At 35.5% G+C, this 24,685-nt stretch overlaps 1 protein-coding gene, 1 long non-coding RNA gene and 1 pseudogene across 2 annotated transcripts in view; 2 read left to right on the top strand and 1 right to left on the bottom strand.

Moving 5' to 3' along the window:
• Nucleotides 1–2,961: 2,961 nt before the first annotated feature.
• LOC127846974 (uncharacterized) lies at nucleotides 2,962–9,105 on the top strand (annotated as a pseudogene).
• Nucleotides 9,106–9,437: 332 nt separating this feature from the next.
• On the top strand, nucleotides 9,438–12,307 carry LOC127846975 (uncharacterized). Its single transcript, XR_008033753.1, has 2 exons — nucleotides 9,438–10,867; nucleotides 10,926–12,307. It is a non-coding gene; the product is annotated as an uncharacterized LOC127846975 (long non-coding RNA).
• Nucleotides 12,308–19,911: 7,604 nt separating this feature from the next.
• LOC127846971 (solute carrier family 15 member 2-like) overlaps nucleotides 19,912–24,685 on the bottom strand; it is a 43,330-nt gene continuing 38,556 nt past the window's right edge. Inside the window, exon 23 of the mRNA XM_052378445.1 lies at nucleotides 19,912–24,537. Coding sequence (XP_052234405.1) covers nucleotides 24,307–24,537 — 231 coding nt within the window. The 3' untranslated portion in view covers nucleotides 19,912–24,306. The remainder of the gene's footprint in view (nucleotides 24,538–24,685) is intronic.

Here is a 24,685-nt window from a genome sequence, read left to right as displayed (position 1 = left end):
TCCAGAGATCTGTATGGATGGATGTTCCTGGAACCTCGTCAGCACTTCTCATAAACTTGCAACACTTACTAACTATCATAAGGGGACTGTGCAGGCAAAGTTATGTAACTCTAACTGGCATTTTGACAGAATTATGGCCACTTCATACTTAAAAAATTTGAAATTTTATTAAGTTTTGTGTTTTGATCCACTTTACTCCTAAAGTATCATAGCTATTGCTTTCCAACTTGCAACACTAATTACCATAAGGGGACTGTACAGGACAAGTTGCATAACTCTGGTTGGCATTTTGACAGAATTATGGCTCTTTTTGACTAAGTAACGTTGACTATTTGGTTAAATTTTGTGTTAAGATCCACTTTACTTCTAAAGTAAAGCTTTTGCTTTCAAACTTCAAATACATTCAAAATCTGTACATATTTGGTGCTTTTAGGGAAAACAGGGCTTAATGCATGTCAAATATGATTAGCCTGTGCACACTGATTTGCCTGTGCAATGCGCACAAGCCAATCAAGAACGACACTCTCTGATTTTATGTTGATTTTCGTTTAAAGAGAGTCTGTGGTACCGGGATGACAATTTATGCATATGCATTAAGCCCTGTTTTTCCAAAATGAAGCTTAAATTATCTTTTTTATTAATTATTTGGAAAAAAAAACACATCTCAACCTGTGCTTTAAGACAAACTCTTTATAAATTTGAATGGGTTGTGTTCATTTCAAACTTGAGATATAAAAAGCTATAACATAATTTTGAAAACTGAGTTGCGTCTAAGATTATGCAATAGCCAGCAATGTCAGTGCCTTCAGCGCTTTGATTTTAGGTGTATCTACTTTCTAGCTTGTTTTTGTTGTGAACACAGTTTGTCATCATTTCCTAGCTGTAACCTGAGATGAGTGTATCTGGCATTTGTTAGAAAATTATTTTGTCCTGAACATAGCCTGAATCTGAGATAACAGAGACAATTTTATGGAAACTTTATAGGGAACATTTATTTTAGTGAATAACTTTTGTCGTACATGTTGTTTAATTGTATACTTGATTTAATGAACTTCAATTCACTATTTAATTAAAAAGAAGTTCTATATTAATTAAATTGAATTTTGTTCATATGGAATATTCTATTTTCAACAACCATTTAAAACTCTGAGGTTTAAAGGGGCCTTTTCACAGATTTTGGCATGTTTTGAAGTTTGTCATTAAATGCTTTGTATCGATAAATGTAAACATGGGATATAAAGCTGCTATAAGCCAAAGCAGGCCCGGGCCTACATTTTTTTTAAACATTAAAATGTTGACCCTGAGGTGGGTGAAGGGTTAGAAATCTGCATTTCGTGTTGACATTATCCTAAGAAAATCGATTCTGAAACATTCCGAATGATGTTAATGACCGCGGAAATTTAATCACAGAGAAACGGATGTTTCGATCGATGAAATCATCAACACATTTGCCTCGGTTAAGTGTAGAAATATTGATTTCTTGTAACTGATGCACTTGTTAGAATAATAAGTGTAATAGATGAACTATAAGTTAGTTTAACACCCAACACGTTACAGTGCCGTTATAGACATGCAGCCAGTATTATTGGAAAGAATTCCCATGGTTTGACTTGTGAATAAGTGTCGTGTTACATTTTAAATGTTTCTCTGTTCCATATTGTTTTAAAATTTAGTTCTCTAGTATGAAGATAATACAGGAAAATTTAGTTCACTAACATCGAGATAAAACAGTAAAATATCAAAGAAAAACAGGCAAAAGTCTTATATTTTCGTAAAATATCTTATTATTTGTCTAGATAAGCTTAAAATCTCACCACAGGCGTTATAGGATTTAAAAATTGTCCAGGGGATGACACCCGGACCCCCCGTTTTTATGTATTATATCCGGGCCTACAGCTAAAAAATGCTAGCTACGCCCCTGTTCTGGATACAATGCCAGATGTATTTTATACTTTATATAAGCAATCCTTGTAAAGTTTCACAAAATATAACGACAACAACAGAACTCTCCAAATTATTAATTCGTTTTGCGTTGTTCATGTTCAGTACATGTTTAGTATTACTGTTTCCGCACAAATATCATAACTAAAACGAAATTTTGCGAATCTGAAACAACTTTTTTCAATTTTGTCAATTTACCCAAACGTGAAAAGGCCCCTTTAAAAGACACAGTCACATTATGATTTTATGAAGAGAGATGTAATATATAATGTGTTACGACAGGTTATGTTAATTTCTTTCTTTCATATACCTTTTCGCTTATGTAACAATACAGTAGTTGAGGTATCACGCATGTATTTATAATAAAAAAGAAAAGAAAGAAAAGGGGATATCATGTATTGTAATGTAAGGGGCACATCTCGTATTGTCCTGTTAAAGCATGCAGTCATGAGTTATTATCCCCCGCCATAGACGGAGGGATATTGTTTTGGTGTTGTCTGTCCGTCTTTCTGTCCGTCCGTCTTTCCGTCCGTCAGTCTGGAGCCATATCTTTGAAGTGCTTTAGCGGATTTCATTGAAACTTGGTATGAGTATATATATATATGGATAAGAGGATGACGCATGCCAATTGGCATTGTACACCATCTGTTAATAGTAAAACTTTGTTAACACTCTAGAGGCCACATTTATTTTCCAATGTTCGCGAAACTTGGTCAGAAGATTTGTCCCAATAATATCTTGTTAACTCAGGTGAGCGACTTTGAGTCCTTCAGGCCCTCTTGTCTTATTTTTGGAAGAAAATGTAATAAATGCCCAGACCCCCACACTTTACACCCCTCACCACAGTTGTTTCAATTTCAGGAGTTTTCCATGGAATTCCATGATTTACCAGAGATTTCCAGCATAACTTCCATAGTGACCCTGGACAATGTACACCCGGGCAGTGAGGACCAGCATAATGGAGATTATTTAAGTACAATAGTTAAAAAGTGTACTACATTTTGTAAATCGAAGGATGTGTCTGATCCTATTCATGTGCTAAAGATCTTTCAAAAAGAGATTGTCACTGGGAGACCATTAGAACTAACAGAAGAGACATCATCTACGGGCATTTATGGTGAAACCAATTTCATTTTGGTAGACAGAGGCGATCTACTGAAAACAGCAATTGAGGAAATAAGGGCAATAAGCGACATGAGGAAATGCCTTGAAGTTCAGTTCTATGGAGAGGTGAATACATATAAAGTGTAGAAATAAAACCAAATGATCATACGATTTTCCAATTCCAAGTCTACTTCACTGAAAATAATGCCCTGTTTGTTATTATTGTGTTTCACTGTATTACATTTTTCATTAATATGATTTTTCAAACTTTGAAAAATATAGAAAGAATGTTGCAAAGAGGTTTGGAAATTTTGGGGCATTCAATATCCTTGTTTTAGAGTCAGCGGCTTCTTGCCTAGCCATGCTATGGGAATAACGTAATCTTTTACACCCCAGCAAACAAAGTTTGCAAGGGAGTATATAGTTGTCATTTTGTTGGTTGGTCGGCTGTGGGTTTGATCATCTCTCTCTGACTGCTCCAACATGTGGATCAAACTACTCATAAATTGTGTAAGTAATAGACTTGAAACTGGAGATGTGTCATAAAGAAAAAAGTGTATATGTGCAAGACCCAATTTTAACATGCGGTGATTCACCATTTTGGTAAAAAAAAAATGCGAACATTAGTGTATGTAACAAATCTAGTGGGTTGTACCTGTCATTTAATTTTGCAGTGTGCTGCTGATTTTGGAGGTCCAAGAAAGGAATTCTTCTCTCTTGTCCTGCAGTGCATTAAGGAAGAATACTTCGAGCCAGTGAGAGAGTGGTCAGATGACTATGAAGCTGTTGGCAGAATATTGGGTAAATTTATTAAATTAAGCTTATTTGACTGGGACAAAGTGCCATATAGTGGCCTGTACTTAGTGTTCCAAAGGCAAAGTCCAATCATTCAGGCTTTGAAAAATACATTATCCCAGTTGTACATACAGGGTTCTTGAACTCTGATATAGGGGCAAAAATTCCGCCCCAATTAAACCACAGTAAAATCATTTGTAGTTGACGGTCCCTTTAAGGTGTTTACAGCTTGTTATTTTTAGATGTCATTAAACCTTCTAACTTTTAACTTTAATAATATTTTATTGCATTTTTATGCCCTTGCCATGAAATTGCCCTGGGAGCAAGAGGAAATTCCGGTTAAGTGAGGATTCCCGTTTAGAGGGGAAATCAACTATTTTGCTTTCAGTTGGTCATTTACATAGTCTAATGTGAAAAACTATTCTTGGGTGAGGAGTTGATTTCCCAATGAGACATGTACAAAACTATATAAATATTTTGAGGTACATTTAACATTCCAGCTCTGAGCACTCTTCAAAACGGAAGATTACCTAGAATTATGTGAGCAGAGCTAGTGGAGAAAGTATTCAATCAAGTGCTGCCTGTAGACAAGTACATCCAGGACCTAAGAAAAGGTCTTGACAGTCTTGGTCTTGTTCAGGTAAATAATGTTGAATGTTGCAAATAGAAGTTCTGATTAGAGCAGTTAAACCAATGTACAGCGGATGAACCAACAGTTATTACGGTATACAAAACATGCTTATTAGTCCCCTGCCTGTTTCCAGAGGGGACTATAGTGTCTGTTGATGTCAGTCTGTCGGTGTGTCTACTCTATCCGAGGTGGTTTCCGGATGATAACTTCACTTAGGGCCAATGGATTTGTTTGCAAGTTGGTCTGTAGGTAGCTTGTGGGATTGCATATGGGGCCAAAGGGTAAAATATCTAGGTCACTGTTGCTAAAAATAAAAATTTGGTTTCAATTAACATACATTAAATTCACATTATTCAACTATCATGCATGCTGTAACTGTAAATGCACAAATAACATTGTAAATCTAGACAGATGCTGCTGTATAAACACAGCTAACCTTCAAGTAATGCAGGGGATGGTAGGGGACATGTATTGCGTGCAATACTAACTGTAAGCTTGTTTAAAGTTAATTGTATGGCCCTTAAAATAAGTATAGGTGGGTTGTTGTTTTTTTCTCCATTTTTATGAGCCCAATGTGTGGTTTTGCAGACTACCACTTAAATGTCTTAACCAAACCCATATACATGTCAATACCATTTATTTTATAACCGAAATGATATATCTTCATTCATGACTTTGTTATGAACAAAACGAGTGCTTCAACATAATGGAATTGTGCATTTGACCAGCGAAGAAGGATGATATATGTATTATTACAAAACATGTAAAACAATTAAATTCTCATTCAATTATTATATCCCCATAAACAAAATTTAGGGGGATATATAGGAGTGCACTTGTCTGTCAGTTGGTCCGTTTCATGGTTTCCACTCAATAACTTGAGTTTGGTTTGACCTGTTGATGAAACTAGGATCAAGACTTTGCTCGGGATTGATTTTGGGGTCCATCACAGGGCTTTTTTTCACCACTTTGGGAACATGACTTATACCCTTGAAATTAGTAATTTAAGCATCTTTTGACCACAAATTGGGAAAATATTAGTAGTATTAAAAAATTATATAAAATGTTGGTAACTTATCATAAAATAGAACGACATGAGCTGAAACCAATCACTAAAATGGTGATTTCAACCTAGTACAGTCCTTTTCTGCACTGAAAAATCACATTATTTTTGAATTTTTAAAACAGAGGCTATCCATTGGGATTTTTTTACTGGATTTGGGATATGTTTTGCAATTGGAAATATGACCAAATAACGGCTATAAAATCAGCTGAAAAAAAGCCCTGCATCAGGTTAAGGTCAAGGTCACCTTGGCTAAAAATAGAAAAATGGTTTCCAATCAAAAATTTCTATGTCATATTAGATACCGTAATGAAACATGATTTAAAGGATGCTAATGACGAGACCTCGCCTCAGACTGCTTTTGGGGTCAAGGTCACTGTGACTTAAGAGAGTTGATCCGTATCATGGTTTTCGCTCAATAACTTGAGTTTGGTTTGACCTGTTAACATGAAACTTGGTAGGATAAGCTTTTCTTTTTTTGTGAAGACAACATGCAGAATATTCTGTGTCAATGTGGCATATGGGGGTATTCGTCAGGTCTGTGACAAAGCTCTAGTTGTACATTATTATCATGATGTACCACTTTTCTTACCAATAGCATACAAAAGCATTTGTTCAATGTCCAGCATTTAAATATTGCAAATCATATCCATCTGTTGCGTTGCCTTCTTTCTTGTTTTACAAAATGAACCCATGTGACTTATATGACCAGAATATATAACTTTTGACATTCTTAGATTCTGGGTCTACAAATTGAATGTAGTTAATTTCATGTATCTTAATATAACAAAGTCAAATCCATTCTTAAGAGCACATTAATTATATATTTTAAAACAATCACTCTATCGTGAGCGATTAAGGGATATTATGGCTATCTTGTTTTTGGAATGTGTATATCCATTAAAATCCTGTTTAGTTGCAATAGAAATTGCAGTTTGAGTTTAAGTTTTTGAACAGCAAGATTTTGTTGAACCTTCGTTTTCAGCTTGTTCAAGAACTGCCAGCTGTTATTCACCTGTTCACACCTCAACAGTCGAATCCTTTAACGTTGAAGATGTTGACACACCTATTGAAGCCACAGTTTAGTGCTGAAGGGTCAAACAGAAGACAGAGAGAGCATTCCACATACACGTTGTTCATCAAATACATGCGTGAAGCTGCAAGTAAGTTCCATTCAGTGTTTATACATTCAATTGTGGTATGCATCCTTTTTTTATACACTTAGTCTTTAATTGTGTCTAAATAGCTCCACTTTTCAAAGGAAAAGATTGTCAAAACCTATTGTCATGATCCTCTTGTCTGTGTTTGGTAATGTTTATATTTATCCCCCAATTGCACAGTAGCAGTCAAAAGATATTTTGTTCATCTTCACAAAGGCAGGGTCATGTATATTACCATAGTTAAAGAGTTCAAATGTTCATAATGGTCATGTTTAATTTGAAAAAGGTCCATCTTTTAGAAACCAAGTAGTCTTGTCCAACGTATATTTTATTACAAACTATGCTTGTCTTAAATGATATTGTCATCACCAGAGAGCATAATTTGGTACTTAGTATTTCAATTGCTATATTGCAGTTGAACACTTCAATTGCAAGCGAAATGACTACTTGTGTAATATATATTACACAGATCTTCTAACGATTATTTTGTTATTTTACTCTTGTTTGTGCATTTTATTTATAGTCTCAGTTGTGTACCACTATAAGCCTCCATATATACCCTCCTGTTAATTGTTCAGCAAGGTGTGTTTATTTGCTGGCAATACTTAAACTGCATTTTAAACTGGTGTGTGATGTTATTTGGCAGCCATATTATTTTCTGTGTAAACTATTCACTGGTTGACTTCCAGATTCATCAAACCTTGAACCTTCCCCAGTCTATACTGGGGGACATATTGTTTTTGCCCTGTCTGTTGGTGCTACAGTATATTTATGCATTATATGTCATACCTTTTAAAAGAAAATTTTGCCCAAAACATTATTGAATAATTTCTGTAAAGCAAGCATTCAAATACTGTTAAAGCTTGTTGGATGTTTTAAGTAAGTTAGCTAATTCCAGTAAATTTTCAAGGTAAGTATTATTATGAAAATTTAACATTTCATAAATCATTCCTAAAAAGTTATTTCACATCAAAATCCCCCCCCACACACACACACACAGGATTGTAACAGTTGATATATCCTTAATATAGCCACTTGCAGAGTGGTAAGAGTGTATAAACAGTATAACATTTTACCAAATTATTTTCGTATAATGTATATCTTCAGGTGGAAGAAGAGGTGCTGTAAATCTTGGGACCATATTAAGGTTTGCCACTGGTACAGAGGAGGAACCTGCCTTGGGCTTTGCTCTTCAGCCTTCCATTCAATTTATGGAAAGTGCTAATTTCCTGCCCACTGCAAATACCTGCATAAACAAAATGAATTTATCATTGCCAGATGAAAGTAATCCACTACCACTGCAAGAAGAACTGTTCAATTTGTTTGATCTAGCATTTTGTAACACATTCTTTGGTTTAGAATAAAAAATGACATTCACATATAATTATACCCCATTACCATTGGTAATAGAGGCTATATGAGTCACTCTGTTGGTCAGTCGGGCTGTCACAAAATTTCATCCAATCTTCACCAAACTTGGTCACAAGTTGTATCTAGATGATGTCTAGGTCAAGTTGGAATATGTGTCATGCCAGGTCAAAAACTAGGTCACGGGTCAATTACTGCGTTCTAAACCGAAAGTTTGTCCGGACCATAACCATGTCATTTATCATTAGATTTTGAAATCACTTTGTACATTTGTTCACCATCATAGGACGGTGTGTCATGCAATAGAAGGATGTGGATGTCTCCAAGGTCAAGGTCACACTTTGAATTCAAAGGTAAAGTCGGTCGGTCTGTCTGTCCCAAAAATTTCATCTGATCTTCACCAAACTTGGTCAGAAGTTGTATCTAGATGTTGTCAAGGTCAAGTTTGAATATGGGTCATGCCGGGTCAAAAACTAGGTCACAGGTCACTAACTGCGTTTTAAACTGAAAGTTTGTCTGGACCATAACTAGGGCTGTAACGATACATTCCAATTGGAGGGCATGTCATGCAAAATAATTCAAGAGTTCAAAGGTCACAATGGCCATAAAAGACAATGGCATAATCATTTTTCCAAATCGCCATAAATTAGCTTCTCTTGTTTTGTGAAGACAGCGTGCAAAATATTCAATGTCACTGCAGCATTTTGGGGTATATGTCACGTCTGTGACAAAGCTCTATTTGTGTTTATGTATGTAGTAAAAATGTCTGAATGTAGTATGTGAGTTATATTGGTGTAATCAACATTTACTTTGTGAACCCTCAAGAGGCCAACCTTTCTTTTGCAATCTTGAAACTTGGTCAGCACATTTGTCCGCATAACATTATTACCTCTCCTGAGCACTATTGCCCCTATGTTCAGCTTATGTGATAGTCCTTTGTTTTTTGTGCATCGTCAATATATGCCATGTGAACGCTAGAGTCTACATTTTTTGTCCGATCTAAATGAAACTTGGTCAGATAATTAGTCCCAATGATATCTGGACTCCCCCTACCCCCCTACCCCCCCCCTACCTCCCCCCACCCCCCAACCTCAATTTTTTTTAAACATCTAATAAATTACCACACCCCACATTATATATACCCCCTCTCACTCCCCCCTACCCCCACCCCCCAATTTTTTTTAAAACATCATTTAAATTACCCCACCCCACATTATTACCTCCCTCTCACCCCCCTACCCCCCACTCCCCCTACCCCCCACCCCCACACCCCCACACCCCCAAATGTTTTTTTTAAACATCTTATAAATTTCCACACCCCACATTATACCCCCCCCCTCTCACTCCCCCCTATCCCCCTCCCCCCCCCCCCCCCACTCCCCCCACTAAAGAACTCATAAACTAAATGTTCAACACTCCATGCTTTGTGTGATAAAACATGTATGGATAACTTGAGTACATTTTTCATCCCAAATGATAATGGAAAACTAGCATTTAATATCTACCCTTTGTGTGTATGAATATGTTTGTGTACAAAATGTAGATTTATCAGATAATCTTCAGCCATTGTCGTTGTTGATAGATTTAGAAACAATTTGACCAAAATTTACTCTGAAATAACTCAGTTTTGGATTCTTACAGTAGTCACATTTGAAGGTCAAATCATGTCCTACAAGTTACTTTTGTTTTGGAATGAATATTAAAATTGTACAGCAGAAAAGTTTTACAGGCATGACTCAGTTTCCTTTACATTTCCAGTTTAAAAAAGAATTGCATAATTACTTGACATGTTTCATTTTCATACACACCTCCTTTGATTCTTTCCAACTTGCACCAATAAGGGGTTTATGAGTTATTATATTATTTCCACTGAAAGTAGCATCATGTTATCCTTTCACTTTTTGTAAGACTTTTTGTGTCTTGTTCTGTATAGGTTTATTGTATTGTCTCATGGAAAAGAATGGCCAACTTAAACTGTTAAATAGTGTTTTTTTAATGAAACATTACTGGTTATTTTAATGACACTGTCTTGGGCAGGCGTCAGTTTTCAGTTGCCGATCAATAACTTAAATATTCCCGAATCTGCCGATATTCATACAAATACTTGCAATTTTGGAAGTTTACTTTAAGTAATACTAGTAATTGGAAATTGATACCCAGCCTTTCAGTTACTAAAATCAATGTTATTTTGTCTTCTTTAAAATAGTATTTATAAATATGCAGGTGGTTTTGCTCTATTTATAACATGCATTCACAAACTTGTGATGAAGGAAAATGTTTATCTAAATACTCAGTTTGTTCATGCTGACTTACGTTTAATAGGTCAGTGCCACTGCCATATATTTTTAAATGGGTTGGTTATCAGAACTGTTATTTTTTTACAAAGTGCTCTGAGTGAGCTATTGTATTATACTTTTTTATTTTAATGAATATTCTAAACAACGAGTTCTGTGTTTTAAGGAATCATTTAATAAGCTCTTCTTAATGTATAAATATATTTTACAAAATACAATACTGTTCTAGCCATCAATATGTCTCTTTAATATAGTCAAATTTCTAGAATCTCTGAAACCAAAATGCTAAGATATTTGGCATGAATCATGTTCTAATAAGACCCCTATTGAATGTGAAATAGTTTCAGCCTGTAGAAAAACTTTTTTTTAGGTAAGCATGTTTTCAGAATGGACCAGTAGTATAGTGTGGATCCAAGAATGGACCAGTGGTCTATTATGTTTTAGAATATTCAGGTAATATAGTGTGCATCCAAGAATGGACCAGTGGTCTAGTGTGTTTTAGAATATTCAGGTAGTATAATTAGGATCCAAGAATGGACCAGTGGTCTAGTGTGTTTTAGTATATTCAGGTAGTATAGTGTGGATCCAAGAATGGTCTAGTGTGTTTTAGAATATTCAAGTAGTATAGTGTGGATCCAATAATGGACCAGTGGTCTAGTGTGTATTTTAGAATATTCAGGTAGTATAGTGTGGATCCAAGAATGGACCAGTGGTCTAGTGTATGTTTTCGAATATTCAGGTAGTATAGTGTGGATCCAAGAATGGACCAGTGATCTAATGTGTATTTTAGAATATTCATGTAGTATAGTGTGGATCCAAGAATGGACCAGTGGTCTAGTGTGTATTTTAGAATATTCAGGCAGTTTATTGTGGATCCAAGAATGGACCAGTGTTCTAGTGTGTTTTAGAATATTCAGGAAGTATAGTGTGGATCCAAGAATGGACCAGTGGTCTAGTGTGTTTTAGAATATTCAGGTAGTATAGTGTGGATCCAAGAATGGACCAGTGGTCTAGTGTGTTTTAGAATATTCAGGTAGTATAGTGTGGATCCAAGAATGGACCAGTGGTCTAGTGTGTGTTTTAGAATATTCAGGTAGTATAGTGTGGATCCAAGAATGGACCAGTGGTCGAGTGTATGTTTTAGAATATTCAGATAGTATAGTGTGGATCCAAAAATGGACCAGTGGTCTAGTGTGTATTTTAGAATGGACCTGTAGTATAGTGTGGATCCAAGAATGGACCAGTGGTCTAGTGTTTTTTTAAAGAATATTCAGGTGGTATAGTGTGGATCCAAGAATGAATCTATGGTCTAGTGTATGTTTTAGAATATTCATGTAGTATAGTGTGGATCCAAAAATGGACCAGTGGTCGAGTGTATGTTTTAGAATATTCAGGTAGTATAGTGTGGATCCAAGAATGGACCAGTGGTCTAGTGTATGTTTTAGAATATTCAGGTAGTATAGTGTGGATCCAAGAATGGGCCAGTGGTCGAGTGTATGTTTTAGAATATTCAGGTAGTATAGTGTGGATCCAAGAATGGACCAGTGGTCTAGTGTATGTTTTAGAATATTCAGGTAGTTAAAGTGTGGATCCAACAATGGATCAGTGGTCTAGTGTGGCTCATTGTCCACCTGAAATGGCTTAAAGTCACCCGTGGGTGACTAGAAGCCGATTCATGTCACCCTGGGGTGACTTCAAGCCGACGCTAGTCACCCCCGGGTGACTAGAATCGGCTTCATGTCACCCCAGGTTGACATGAATCAGCTTGAAGTCACCCTAGGGTGACAAGAATCGGCTTCTAGTCGCCCCCGGTAAAGACTTTTCACAAAATTGCCTTCATCTGTTTTTATCATTCAATGTGATTAAAACTGAGGAATTGCGTCTGTCGTGAGCTGTTTTTTGTAACTTTTACAAAGATGTCATGAAAACAAAAAATAAATGTATTTCTTCATACTGTGTTGTTGTCCACATAAATTCAGTCGGGATGGTCTGAGTGATTCCAGAGTTATGCCCCCGTAATTGATTGACATTAAACATAAACATAAATGTTTTTTATGCCCCCAACGGGCGGCATATAGTTTCCGCACTGTCCGTCGGTCAGTCTGACTGTTTGTCACACTTTTCTGCTCTCTAATTCAAGTAGTCCTCATCCGATCTTTACCAAACTTGGTAACAAGTTGTATCGAGATAATGTCTAGGCCAAGTTCGAACATGGGTTATGCCGGACAAAAAAACTAGGTCATGGGGTCACTTAGTGCGGTTCAAACATTCAGCATGGTGTCAGCTCTCTAATTCAAGTAGTTTTCATCCGATCTTCCCCAAACTTGGTCAGAAGTTGTATCTAGATAATGTCTACGCCAAGTTCTAACATGGGCCATGCCGGGTCAAAAACTAGGTCACGGGGTCTCTTAGTGCATTTTTAGACATTCAGCATGTTGTCTGCTCTCTAATTCAGGTAGTTTACATCCGATCTGCACCAAACTTGGTCACAAGTTTTATCTAGATAATGTCTAGGCCAAGTTTGAACATGGGCCAAAAACTAGGTCACGGGGTCAAAATATAGGTCAGGGGGTCACTTAGTGCGTTTTAAACATTCAGCATGGTGTCCGCTCGCTATTTCAAGTAGTTTTCATCCGATCTATACCAAACTTGCTTACAAGTTTTATCTAGATGATCTCTAGGCCAAGTTCGAACATGGGCATTTTTGTTTTGCGCAAACACTATGGAATCTCACAATGTAAATTAATTAACATCTTCATATAATCAAAACTTGATATAGTCTGGTATGGACATTACCAGATATCTGTGATTTAGTAACATATACTCTGAGATTATGCATTCATCTGCAACACATAACAATACACCAGTATCCACCTGCGTAAATGTGCTACGTGTCATGAAAAAGATTGCCATAGAAACAAATGCAATGTATTCAACGCTTTGCTTTAGTAAGTATAACAAAATGTTTTTATGCCCCCTTTTTAAAAAAAGGGGGTATATTTTTTGGGCCTGTCTGTCATTCTGTCTTAAAACTTTAACCTTGCTCATAACTTCTGCAATATTGAAGATAGCAACTTCATATTTGGCATGCATGTGTATCTCATGGAGCTGCACATTTTGATTGGTGAAAGGTCAAGGTCATCCTTCAAGGTAAAAAAATCAAAGCGGCACATCATTATGGGACATTGTGTTTCTGACAAACACATCTCCTGTTTTTTCTACAGTTGACAAGAAGATACATGCATTCCTGTTATTTGCATTCAAAGAATTGTCAGAAAAAAATAATCAAACACTGCAGCAGATGACATATGTAGCAAACAACAAAATTTAAATATTGAACACCTATTATGCAGCAAACTAATAGTTTGAAAAAAAAGGCGATGTATATCTCAAAAACATTGTCACAGTTATGCTTTTATGAAGTGACAAAGTTACAGTTGGGGGCATCCTTGTCGTGTGGACACATTTCTTATTTAATACTGTGGTGGTGCATTCATTAATTCTGTCGCAAACGACTCGCTAACGCCAGAGTTGGGCACCATTTATTAATTGAACTTTTTCTCAGTTACTAATGTGTAGAAATGCCTATCACCATAATTGGGTAGTGTATGCTGAAGTTTTGTCGGGAATCATTTTGGCCCATAAATTGAGAAAATTGTCCGTCCTTAGCTGTTTCCTAAGTATAGTATGAAATGTTATTATATATTAAATACATGTTTAGTATCGTACTGAGGAAGTACACTGGCAAGTTGTGTTGGGATTAACTCTAGAATTAATATGGCCTCTTTATTGGTTGAAATTGAGGATTTTTTTATCTGAAGCTGTCGTATAGACTGATGGAATTCAAATTTAATGCGTATTATCATGCTTAGGTGGTTCTTACATAAGTTTCGTTAAAATGATTTTGAAAGTTCAGAGTTGTAGCCGAATCCATTGCAATATTAATGAGTTTCGGCGGGGATATAAATTCTTTAAATATGCTTGTTTTGCCTATATGTTAGAAAAATGCATTTTAAGGAGCATAGTTCACAAATACATATGATAAAATACTACAGGAGCAACTGGAGTTTTACTTCTTTATATTTCATATAATATATAAAAACGACCGATTTAATGTCTTAGTGCAGATGTTGGCATCATAGACAGACATACATGAACCATATCATACCATACAGTTTGTGGAGTTCTATGAAAATCACTGCATGTTTACATGTAAATGATGTTACTTTTGTTGCACATATGAATTGTACACAGGTTTTAATCGCGGTTTATAATTTAGCGTGTACATAATACGTTAATTCATTATATTTGATTATGTCTGTCAATGATATCGACACAAGCAATGTAATCGTCAATCCCATGATTGATGTTAATCCTTGGAAATGAGATTCTTGCTTGTAGCATCACCCTGCAGTTGTCACTGATCACCTGTTCCAAAGGGGCAAATATTGGTCTCCCATCAATACTTGCAATTTGAATGTCTCCAGAGTCGTCGGTATCGCCATCGTTCGTATCGTCTAAATCAAAGCCAACAGGTGACTGCATCTGCCCAGATATCCATAGCGCGTGCGGAGATGACCTTACTGTTCTAAGTCGATGCGTCGACCATGCTTGGGTCCATAAACTTAGTCTTCTGTTTATTTCCTTCATATAAATGTAGTGCAGAGCAATTAAATGCACTATGTTTAAAGAATCCAAGATCCTGTTGTCTTCCATATAGTAAAACAAGTGATAAAAATAGGACAATACGCCTTCAAATACATCCCGCCATAATCGTTCAATACGCTGGTTATGTGTACTGCGTCCAGTTATCATACTGCCCGTCCCCCGTTTCGCTAGCATAAAATCGGCAACACCCACGTTTTCTAATCCCTTGTCGGATCTTACCTTTTTTGGAATTCCGTACTTTTGCACACCGGACTTGAAGCTTTCTAACACAGTGTATGCTTTATTGTTGTCTGAGCAAGACATAAAAGTAACCATTCTACTGTAGCCATCTATTCCTCCTATAACAACAAATCTCCAGCGAACGAGTTTATGGTTTGTGTCTATATGCCATAAGTGATTTGGTCCAGCAACCTCGTACACACGTCTGTGTAGTCGACCACGTTTTCTTTTTGAAATCCTCGTTGGGTTTAGTATGTGAATGCTCTCCCTCAAACGATACCGCTGGATATTTATGCCTTTTTGGCGAAGGAGTTGCATGATCATATTCTCACCACAAAATGGGAACTCCTTAATGACTTCTGTAACGTGTTCATCAAGGTTGTCATCAGTAAGAGTAGAAAATGACTGTTTGCTTAAACCATATCGCATCATTCGTCGGTAAACGGTTCGTTCAGACACTGCTAACAAGCGTGCAATATCAATTATCTTAAAACCATTTTCAACAAGATTCTCCAGGACAGTCTTTGGTATGTTAAATTGTGGTGCTCCGCCTAGAGACGCGTCTTTACTTGGTTTAAAGCATCCATGCTTGTTACTTTCAATCCGTAAACGCATCATGTCAGTTCTATTAGAAATACCTAGCATTTCCATTTCGTGCGCTGATAATTTGCTAACAATGTCTGGGGTAATTTTCTCACGTTCGAAAGTCTCACAGACGCTACTTAGTCCCAATTTATTGAGAATTTCATTCATGTTGACTTAACCATGACACATGCAGCCTTATGTATCTCTCCTTTCGATTAAAACTTTCACAACACCATGACAAATTTACACTAAACAATAGCGATTTATCAACATGGAAATTTAAATAGCCTCCAACCTCACGTTTAGAATAACTTTCTAAAATAGAATCTGAGCATTGAAGAATAATTAATAATGAGCAAACAAGAACGAACTAGAGCCAAAATATAGCAAATGGACCAGACATCACAATGAATCATATATTGAACAATGAGCATCATATAATGGTCAGTGAGCATCATATAATGGACAGTAAGCATCATATAATGTACAATGATCATCATATAATGGACAATAAGCATCATATAATGTACAATGAGCACCATATAATGTACAATGAGCATCATATAATGGACAATGGTCATCATATAATGTACAATGAGCATCATATAATGGACAATAAGCATCATATAATGGACAATGATCATCATATAATGTACAATGAGCATCATATAATGGACAATAAGCATCATATAATGGACAATGATCATCATATAATGGACAATGGTCATCATATAATGGACAACGAGCATCATATAATGGACAATAAGCATCATATAATGGACAATGGTCGTCATATAATGTACAATGATCATCATATAATGGAAAATATGCATCATATAATGGACAATGATCATCATTTTATGGACAATGATCATCATATAATGGACAATGATCATCATTTTATGAACAATGATCATCATATAATGGACAATATGCATCATATAATGGACAATGAGCATCATATAATGGACAGTAAGCATCATATAATTGACAATGGTCATCATGTAATGTACAATGGTCATCATATAATGGACAATAAGCATCATATAATGGACAACAATCATCATATAATGGACAATCAACATAAACTATTGGACAGTGACCATCGTATAATTGACATTGAGCATCATATTATGCAAAATGAGCATCATATAATGGACAGGGAGCATCATCTTATTAAAAGTGAGCATTATATAATGGACAATGAGCATCATATAATGGACAATGTTCATCATATAATTTACAGTGAGCGTCATATATTGAACAATGAGCATTATTTAATTAACAATGAACATCATATAATTGACAGTGTGCATCATAAAATGAACGATGTGCATCATATAATGGACCGTGAACACCATATAATAGAAAGGGAGTATCATACAATGGGCATTGTACATCATATAATGTACAGTGAGCATCATATAATGGTAACTTATCATCATACTATCATTAATTAACAACGTATAATGCCAAAGTTACATCATATAATATAAAATAAACATCATATAATGATAAATAACGTAATGTAATGCACGTTGTCATGTTAAGGCAGCTATGGCGTTCCATAATGCAAGCTTAAATCAATCCTTTGTATGACTACAAAAAATGGTCTGTTCAATCATATCTCACAAAAACAGAGATTAATACATAACACATTACAAAGTAACCAAACCCGTTATCACATCAATTTTATAAAATATGATAATAATAATTCAGTACACGAAATATTCTTTTTACATCATGTGTTTCATTATTTCTTAGAAAAGATATGAAAAAGAAGTTGAGCTAATGTGAAAACAACACTGTATGGATATTGAGGTAAATTAAATGGCATGGTTGTTTATATAACATTGGCATTATATTGACAATACATTTGGACCTATGACTTAGTTTTATGTGCACGTATATCATTAAAACTGTTTGTGTTCTAATTATCATATTTTCCTCAATGCTACTCAATTAGATGTCGACTTTAAGCTATCGTCGTTGGGTTGTAAGTAGAGTAAAAACGGAGTAATGAGAAACAAACATGTGTTTAATATCAATATGCATGTTGGTATTCTGAACAGACTCATTGAATCGCCAACAATACTAATGAAACGAAACACGACGTTCTCTCTATGAAACACATCGTCACAATCAGATGATCAGACATGCAGCAATGTTTGTCTACACTCTTCTCCATATAAATGTTACTGTACTTGGCCAGGTCCCAAACTTCCAGGAAATCCGCTCATTTTACCGAGAAAACAAACACTCAAATAGTTGGCCCAGCCCCAACCTTTCATGAAATTCCCGCAATGTTTCTGAGAAAACAGGCAAACAAACAAGCAACGATTATAAAAGTATAGTCTCACTGGCGGATATTTTTACACTCTTGTATTTACGAAGAGAAATTGTTAGACACATACCAGAACAATGTGCGTAGAAATAGATGCGGATTTATTCCGACGGAATCGTCAGCTGCTGCCTGCTAAATGAATGATTATTACCAATTCCCATTACTGCATTACTGTTTGATCGATATATACGATTCATTTTATATATGAACAGACAATTTAGAGGTGACTTTGATTAGACGTGACTTGTGGACTGATTGGACGTGACTTGTGGATTGATTGGACGTGACTTGTGGAATGATTGGACGTGACTTATGGATTGATTGGACGTGACTTGTGGATTGATTGGACGTGACGTGTGGATTGATTGGACGTGACTTGTGGACTGATTGGACGTGACTTGTGGACTGATTGGACGTGACTTGTGGATTGATTGGACGTGACGTGTGGATTGATTGGACGTGACTTGTGGATTGATTGGACGTGACTTGTGGATTGATTGGACGTGACTTGTGGATTGATTGGAAGTGACTTGTGAACTGATTGGACGTGACTTGTGGACTTATTGGACGTGACTTGTGGACTGATTGGACGTGACTTGTAGATTGATTGGACGTGACTTGTGGACTGATTGGACATGGCTTGTGGATTGATTGGACGTGACTTGTGGATTGATTGGACGTGACTTGTGGACTGATTGGACATGGCTTGTGGATTGATTGGACGTGACTTGTGGATTGATTGGACGTGACTTGTGGATTGATTGGACGTGACTTGTGGATTGATTGGATGTGACTTGTGGATTGATTGGACGTGCAGCGAACCAACAGAAACGTAGTGAGGACCCGGTATGATTTTTTTTTAAAGATTGAAATACTTGTATTATTTTTATTTCATCAGCAAGGATCAACATACTATATAGCAAGGACATATGCCACCCTTCTAATAAACCACCCCTGGCACTGGCCCTCCAAAAGTTCCATCAATTATGGAACATTGTTAAGGTACATTATTATGAATTTTTTTAATTGATCATAAAAAGAAAGCGGTATAAAAACGTCAAAAAATGTTACCTCAAATAAAAGTGTTGTTTAATACCTTTATAATTCAATAAAATTGATGGATTCAGTAGGCCAGGTAAATGGCCACGTTAATTGCTTAAATAACAGTAATTAATTAACTGTATTATTTAAAACATAATTCGATTAATGGCTCAGGAAAAATGTCCCGCCCCCTTGGGACCATGTTTTTCAACCAACCGAAACCATTTTGGAACTCGTCCAAGATATCATTGGGAAAAATATTATGAGCAAGTTTTATAAAGACCTAACAATAAATGTGGCTTCTAGTGTTAACAAGGTTTTAGTATAGCCATTTAAGGAAAAATGTACCGCCCCCTGGGGACCACGTTTTTCAACCGGAACCATTTTGGAACTCGTCCAAGATATCATTCAGACATCTTCTGACCAAGTTTCATGAAGATCGGGCAATAAATATGGCCTCTTTAGTGTTAACAAGATAAAATATTAGCGCTGAACGATGCATGAGGGACCATCGACAAAAGTCGATCACAAAAGCTCATCAAGAGCACATTGTGCTTAGGTGAGCTAAAAAAAGAAGAAAATACACAAAATATTATATTTTGAGTCTCCAATTTGTTGTAGGAACGCAGTGAATTTTTATCTTGTTGTTGATTGCTTGAAATTATAAATTATTTCTCACAGAAGCAAAATAACAACTATTGTATCAAAGATCTTTAAATTTATTTTTTAATGTAAATATAACATTTTAATAGAGTGTATGTATATATCAGCAGTAAAATAAACATCAACAATAAACTTTAACTAGTAACAGAAAGGAAGATATCTGCAAAAACAAGAACACATATTTGGTAAATGCATCACTGATAATAATAATCATTTTTGATTAAGAGATTCAAATATGGGTGATAACAACGCTCCAATATGATTTAATCTATGGAAGAACTTCTTGTGCATGGTGAAAAATTGAATAAACTTAACAAAATCAATCCAACATTCTGAGTTTGAATCAAAGCACAAGGAATGTTATTTTACTCTTTTAATGAATGCAACCCAGTTGTAAGAATGTACTTTAACACTTGGCACTGGGAATTATGCAACTTACATGTATATTTGAGCAGCACTCTGGGAAAATAGGGCTTACAGCAAGTGCATAAAGTGTTGTCCCAGATTAGCCTGAAAAGTCCGCACAGGCTTATCAGGAAAAAACACTTTCAGCCTGAACTGCATGGTGTTCGTTTAGGAGAGACTCCCTTTAAATGAAAAATTGCTCCATTAAAGCTGAAGGTGTTGTCCCTAATTAGCGTGTGCAGACTGTGGTTAATCTGCGACAACACTACGGAAATGCACCAATGCCCGTTTTACCAGTGTGCGTCTCATTTTTAAATTCATTTGGTTTCAAGGAAACAACACAACAGGAGTAAGATAATGTAAATACATGTATATGAAATTACATACCACAACCTTGGAAATGAAATACACTACGGATTTCTAAAACTAACCTTATAACAAGATAAAAACGCATTTCAACAGACAATTAATAACTATAAAATAAATATACACTGCTATATGAATACAAACATGTTTGATTTAATTCAATCTTCCGTTTAATAACTTTAATAAATATGAATTATAATAATAACCAACAAAATATATAGAAATGATAATAATCTTCAGTTACAAGACATTAAAATTATTATTTTTTTACAGAAGCAATTGCATTAAATAAAATTAAGCAAACAGAAATATGTAACAATAAAATAAACAAACAAGACAATAAAAATTAGAAAAATGCATCAAATTATATGATCTTTGAAAAGAAATCAATCATTTACATCTGATCATGAGCAAATTAAAACAACAAACAGCTATATAAAGAGTAATAACATCTGCAAATAGAATTTCAAACATAACAGTTATTTGTGATACAACATTGTCCTTACAAATATATCTTTCTGACTATCAAATATAGAACGTAATTTTATCAGTTCAGTATCGCTGTATAATTTCACATATAATCTTAAAGAAATAAAAGAGTATTAATCTTAAAGAAATAAATGAGTATTGTCTATACAATCATACTATCTTTAATAACAAGCTGTTTTTTTCAAATATTTGTTATAAACAATATAAATTATACATTTCAATTGTAGTTGTTGGAATTTGTTAACTGTGACTTTTGGTTTTTAGAGATGAGCCTATATAGCGAATCACATCTTCTTCACCTTGAATAATGAAGACAAATTGAAACAACTACCATAGTTGTTTGGATTAGCATGTCATTTTCAATAAACACAAATAAACTGGTAAATGTCCCTAACAAATTATCCCTTTACAACTAAGATACGTATTTTGTCGCATTTGTAGGCCCTTAGTAAGTTAAATTTAATTAAATACCTTTCTTACTAAATTCAGGTTTAAATGCTTGTTTTCCAACCCTTACATACTGATGAGCAGCAAACAGCATAAAACCTGAACAGACTGCGAGTTACTCGCAGGCTGTTCCGGTTTAATGTTGTTTGCACATAGCCATTTTCATTTTGGTTCTGAGTGGGAAAGGGGTAAACAAAATGCAAGTTTGAATATATAGTATATTTGCAGAGTTAAAACTAGAGCTTTGTCACAGACGCGACGTATACCCCCACGTGCCGCATTGACACAGACTATTTTGCATGCTGTCTTCACAAAACAAGAGAATGTAAGTTATGGAAATTTTTAAGAATTGTTATGCCATTATTATTTACAGCCATTTTGACCTTTGAACTCTTGAATTATTTTCCATGACAGGCCGTCCAATGACTGTGAACAAAATTAATGATTATGTACAGAGTCATTTAAAAAATGAATAACAGAGTTATGGTCCAGACAAGATCATTTATTGCCATTTTTGACCTTTGAACTCAAAGTGTGACCTTGACCTTGGAGATATCTACCTAATTCTTTTGCGCGACACACCATCTAATGATGGTGAACAAAAGAGCCAAATGATTTAAAAATCTCACAATAAACGTCATAGTTATGGCCTGGACAAGCTCATTTATGGCCATTTTTTACCTTTGAACTCAAAGTGTGACCTTGACCTTGGATATATCACGTAATTCTTTCGCGCGCCACACCGTCCAATGATGGTGAACGAATGTGCCAAATGATTTTAAAATCTCACAATGAAAGACATAGTTAGAAAGACCAGCTCATTTATGGCCATTTTTGACCTTTGAACTCAAAAAGTGACCTTGACCTTGGAGATATTGACAAAATTCTTTCGCGCAACACACCGTCCAATGATGGTGAACAAATGTGCCAAATGATTTTTAAATATCACAATGAACAACAATGTTTTGGCCCGGACAAGCTCATTTATGGCCAGTTTTGACCTTTGAACATAAAGTGTGACCTTGACCTTTGAGATATTGACGTAATTCTTTCGCGCAACACTCTGTCCAATTATGGCGAACAAATGTGCCAAATGATTTTAAAATCTAACAATGAATGACATAAGTATGGCCCGTACAAGCTAATTTATAATCATTGAACTCAAAGTGTGACCTTGACCTTGGAGATATCGACGTTATTCTTTCGCGCGACACACCGTCCACTGATGGTGAACAAATTTGCCAAAAGGTTTTAAAATCTCACAATTAATTACAAAGTTATGGCCCGGACAAGCATTTGACCTTTGAACCCCAAGTGTGAACTTGACATTGGAGATATCAACGTACCTTTTTCATACGACACACCGTCCCATGATGGTGAACAAATGTACCAAGTCATTTTAAAATCTAACGATAAATGACATAGTTATGGTGCGGACAAACTTTCGATTTAAAACACACTAATTGTGACCCCGTGACCAAGTTTTTGACCTGGCATGACCCATATTCAAACTTGACCTAGACATCATCTAGATACAACTTGTGACCAAGTTTGGTGAAGATCGGATGAAATTTCGGGACAGACCGACAGACAGACTGACAAAGTGACTCCTATATAGCCCCCATTACCAATGGTGATGGGGATATAATAAAGAAAATGCATCTGTTTTTTTTGTGTCAATCTAATAATGACATTTAACTGCCTATTTATGTCATGGAATGTTACTTTCTATAAATTTAAACTTAAAATTGTCATTTAGTTGTATATATCTCATCAACAAAAGTTCAGCACTTGGGTTTGGTTTGCATCATATTACTTCCAAAATGAATACATTACCCAAATGATTTTCTACACAATCAATAGAGAACTATTTTTGCATTTAGATGAAGGCATGATATGTAGATTACGGTAACATAACTGAAAAGAAGTCATGAAGCTATGTGAATAATTTTGAAGTTGCGTGTATGATTTATTTATCATAATTAGACTGGAATGATTCCATGGAGGAGAATTGGAGCATTAGAATGACGAAAAGGTCCCCACAAAAGCTATATTTTGTGAAAAACATACGCTTACGTTTGTCACACATTTTATCAACCAGTGTTTTTCTGTATTGAGATTGCAACTTTCTACAGACGCATCAAATAAATCCCCTATAGCGTTTATTTCAAAGTATAAAAAAGCTATACTGGTACTATTTCAGATTTTTAAAATAAACTCCACTCCACAGTTAAAATTCCTGCATTTGAAAGATATCACAAGTAAACCTCCTTTGGTTCTTTTGCACATTGTCAAGACTTGCTCCACAAAGCAATTTCATGGTTGAAATTTAGAAGAAACATTTTGTAAACCTCCATTTATCCTATACGCCCCCCCCCCCCCCCAAAAAAAACAAAACATTTACTGTAGCATGTAAAAGTGATTTAATTAACAATTTAATAATTTAATAACATCACACAAAGAATAGTTTCTAAGTAAAATTATGTCATGGAATGCAACTTTGATAAATTTAAGCTATAATCATAGCATATCATTGTAAAATTGTACACATTGAAATCCACTGCTACATGTATTCCACAGAAATTATTGTACACCTTTAAGGATACAGAAGAAGAATTTCATGGTTTAAATTTTGACGAAACATAAAGTTAACTTCCCCTGACACAATTTGTCCCATGAACCTCCACTCAACCAATCCTATTCCACACTGCCCATATCCACTGCTATTCTGCAGCAGTTAATATTATCTTCACTGGCTGCAGAGGAAGATTCTCTGAACTGTCAGCCTCCAAGATCTCCTTGGTGTCCCCCTTGTCACCCTCCCCCGTAAGTGTTGTATCATCTGGTAGCTCAGTGTAGACAGAGTTGGACTTGTACTCGTAGAACAGGCTCATCAGCATGAAGATTAGCGTGTCGATGAACATCAGGCAGGCAAACAGGAAGAACTCTGCCATCTGTGTAAAGAAAGGTACAGGTTTAAAAAGGGGCTGTCTAATAAGAAACCAAGATTTTCAGATGATGTGTAAAGAGAAGTATGGGTTTTCAGATGCTGAATGATGAAAATCACAGGTTTTCTTGTGGTGCTGTTTCTTAAAAAACACA

The sequence above is a fragment of the Dreissena polymorpha genome, chromosome 10 (assembly GCF_020536995.1).
Source record: "Dreissena polymorpha isolate Duluth1 chromosome 10, UMN_Dpol_1.0, whole genome shotgun sequence".
In the NCBI taxonomy this organism is placed as follows: domain Eukaryota; kingdom Metazoa; phylum Mollusca; class Bivalvia; order Myida; family Dreissenidae; genus Dreissena; species Dreissena polymorpha.
Note: the sequence above shows the minus strand (reverse complement) of the source record. Positions and strands in the feature narration are given on the sequence as shown.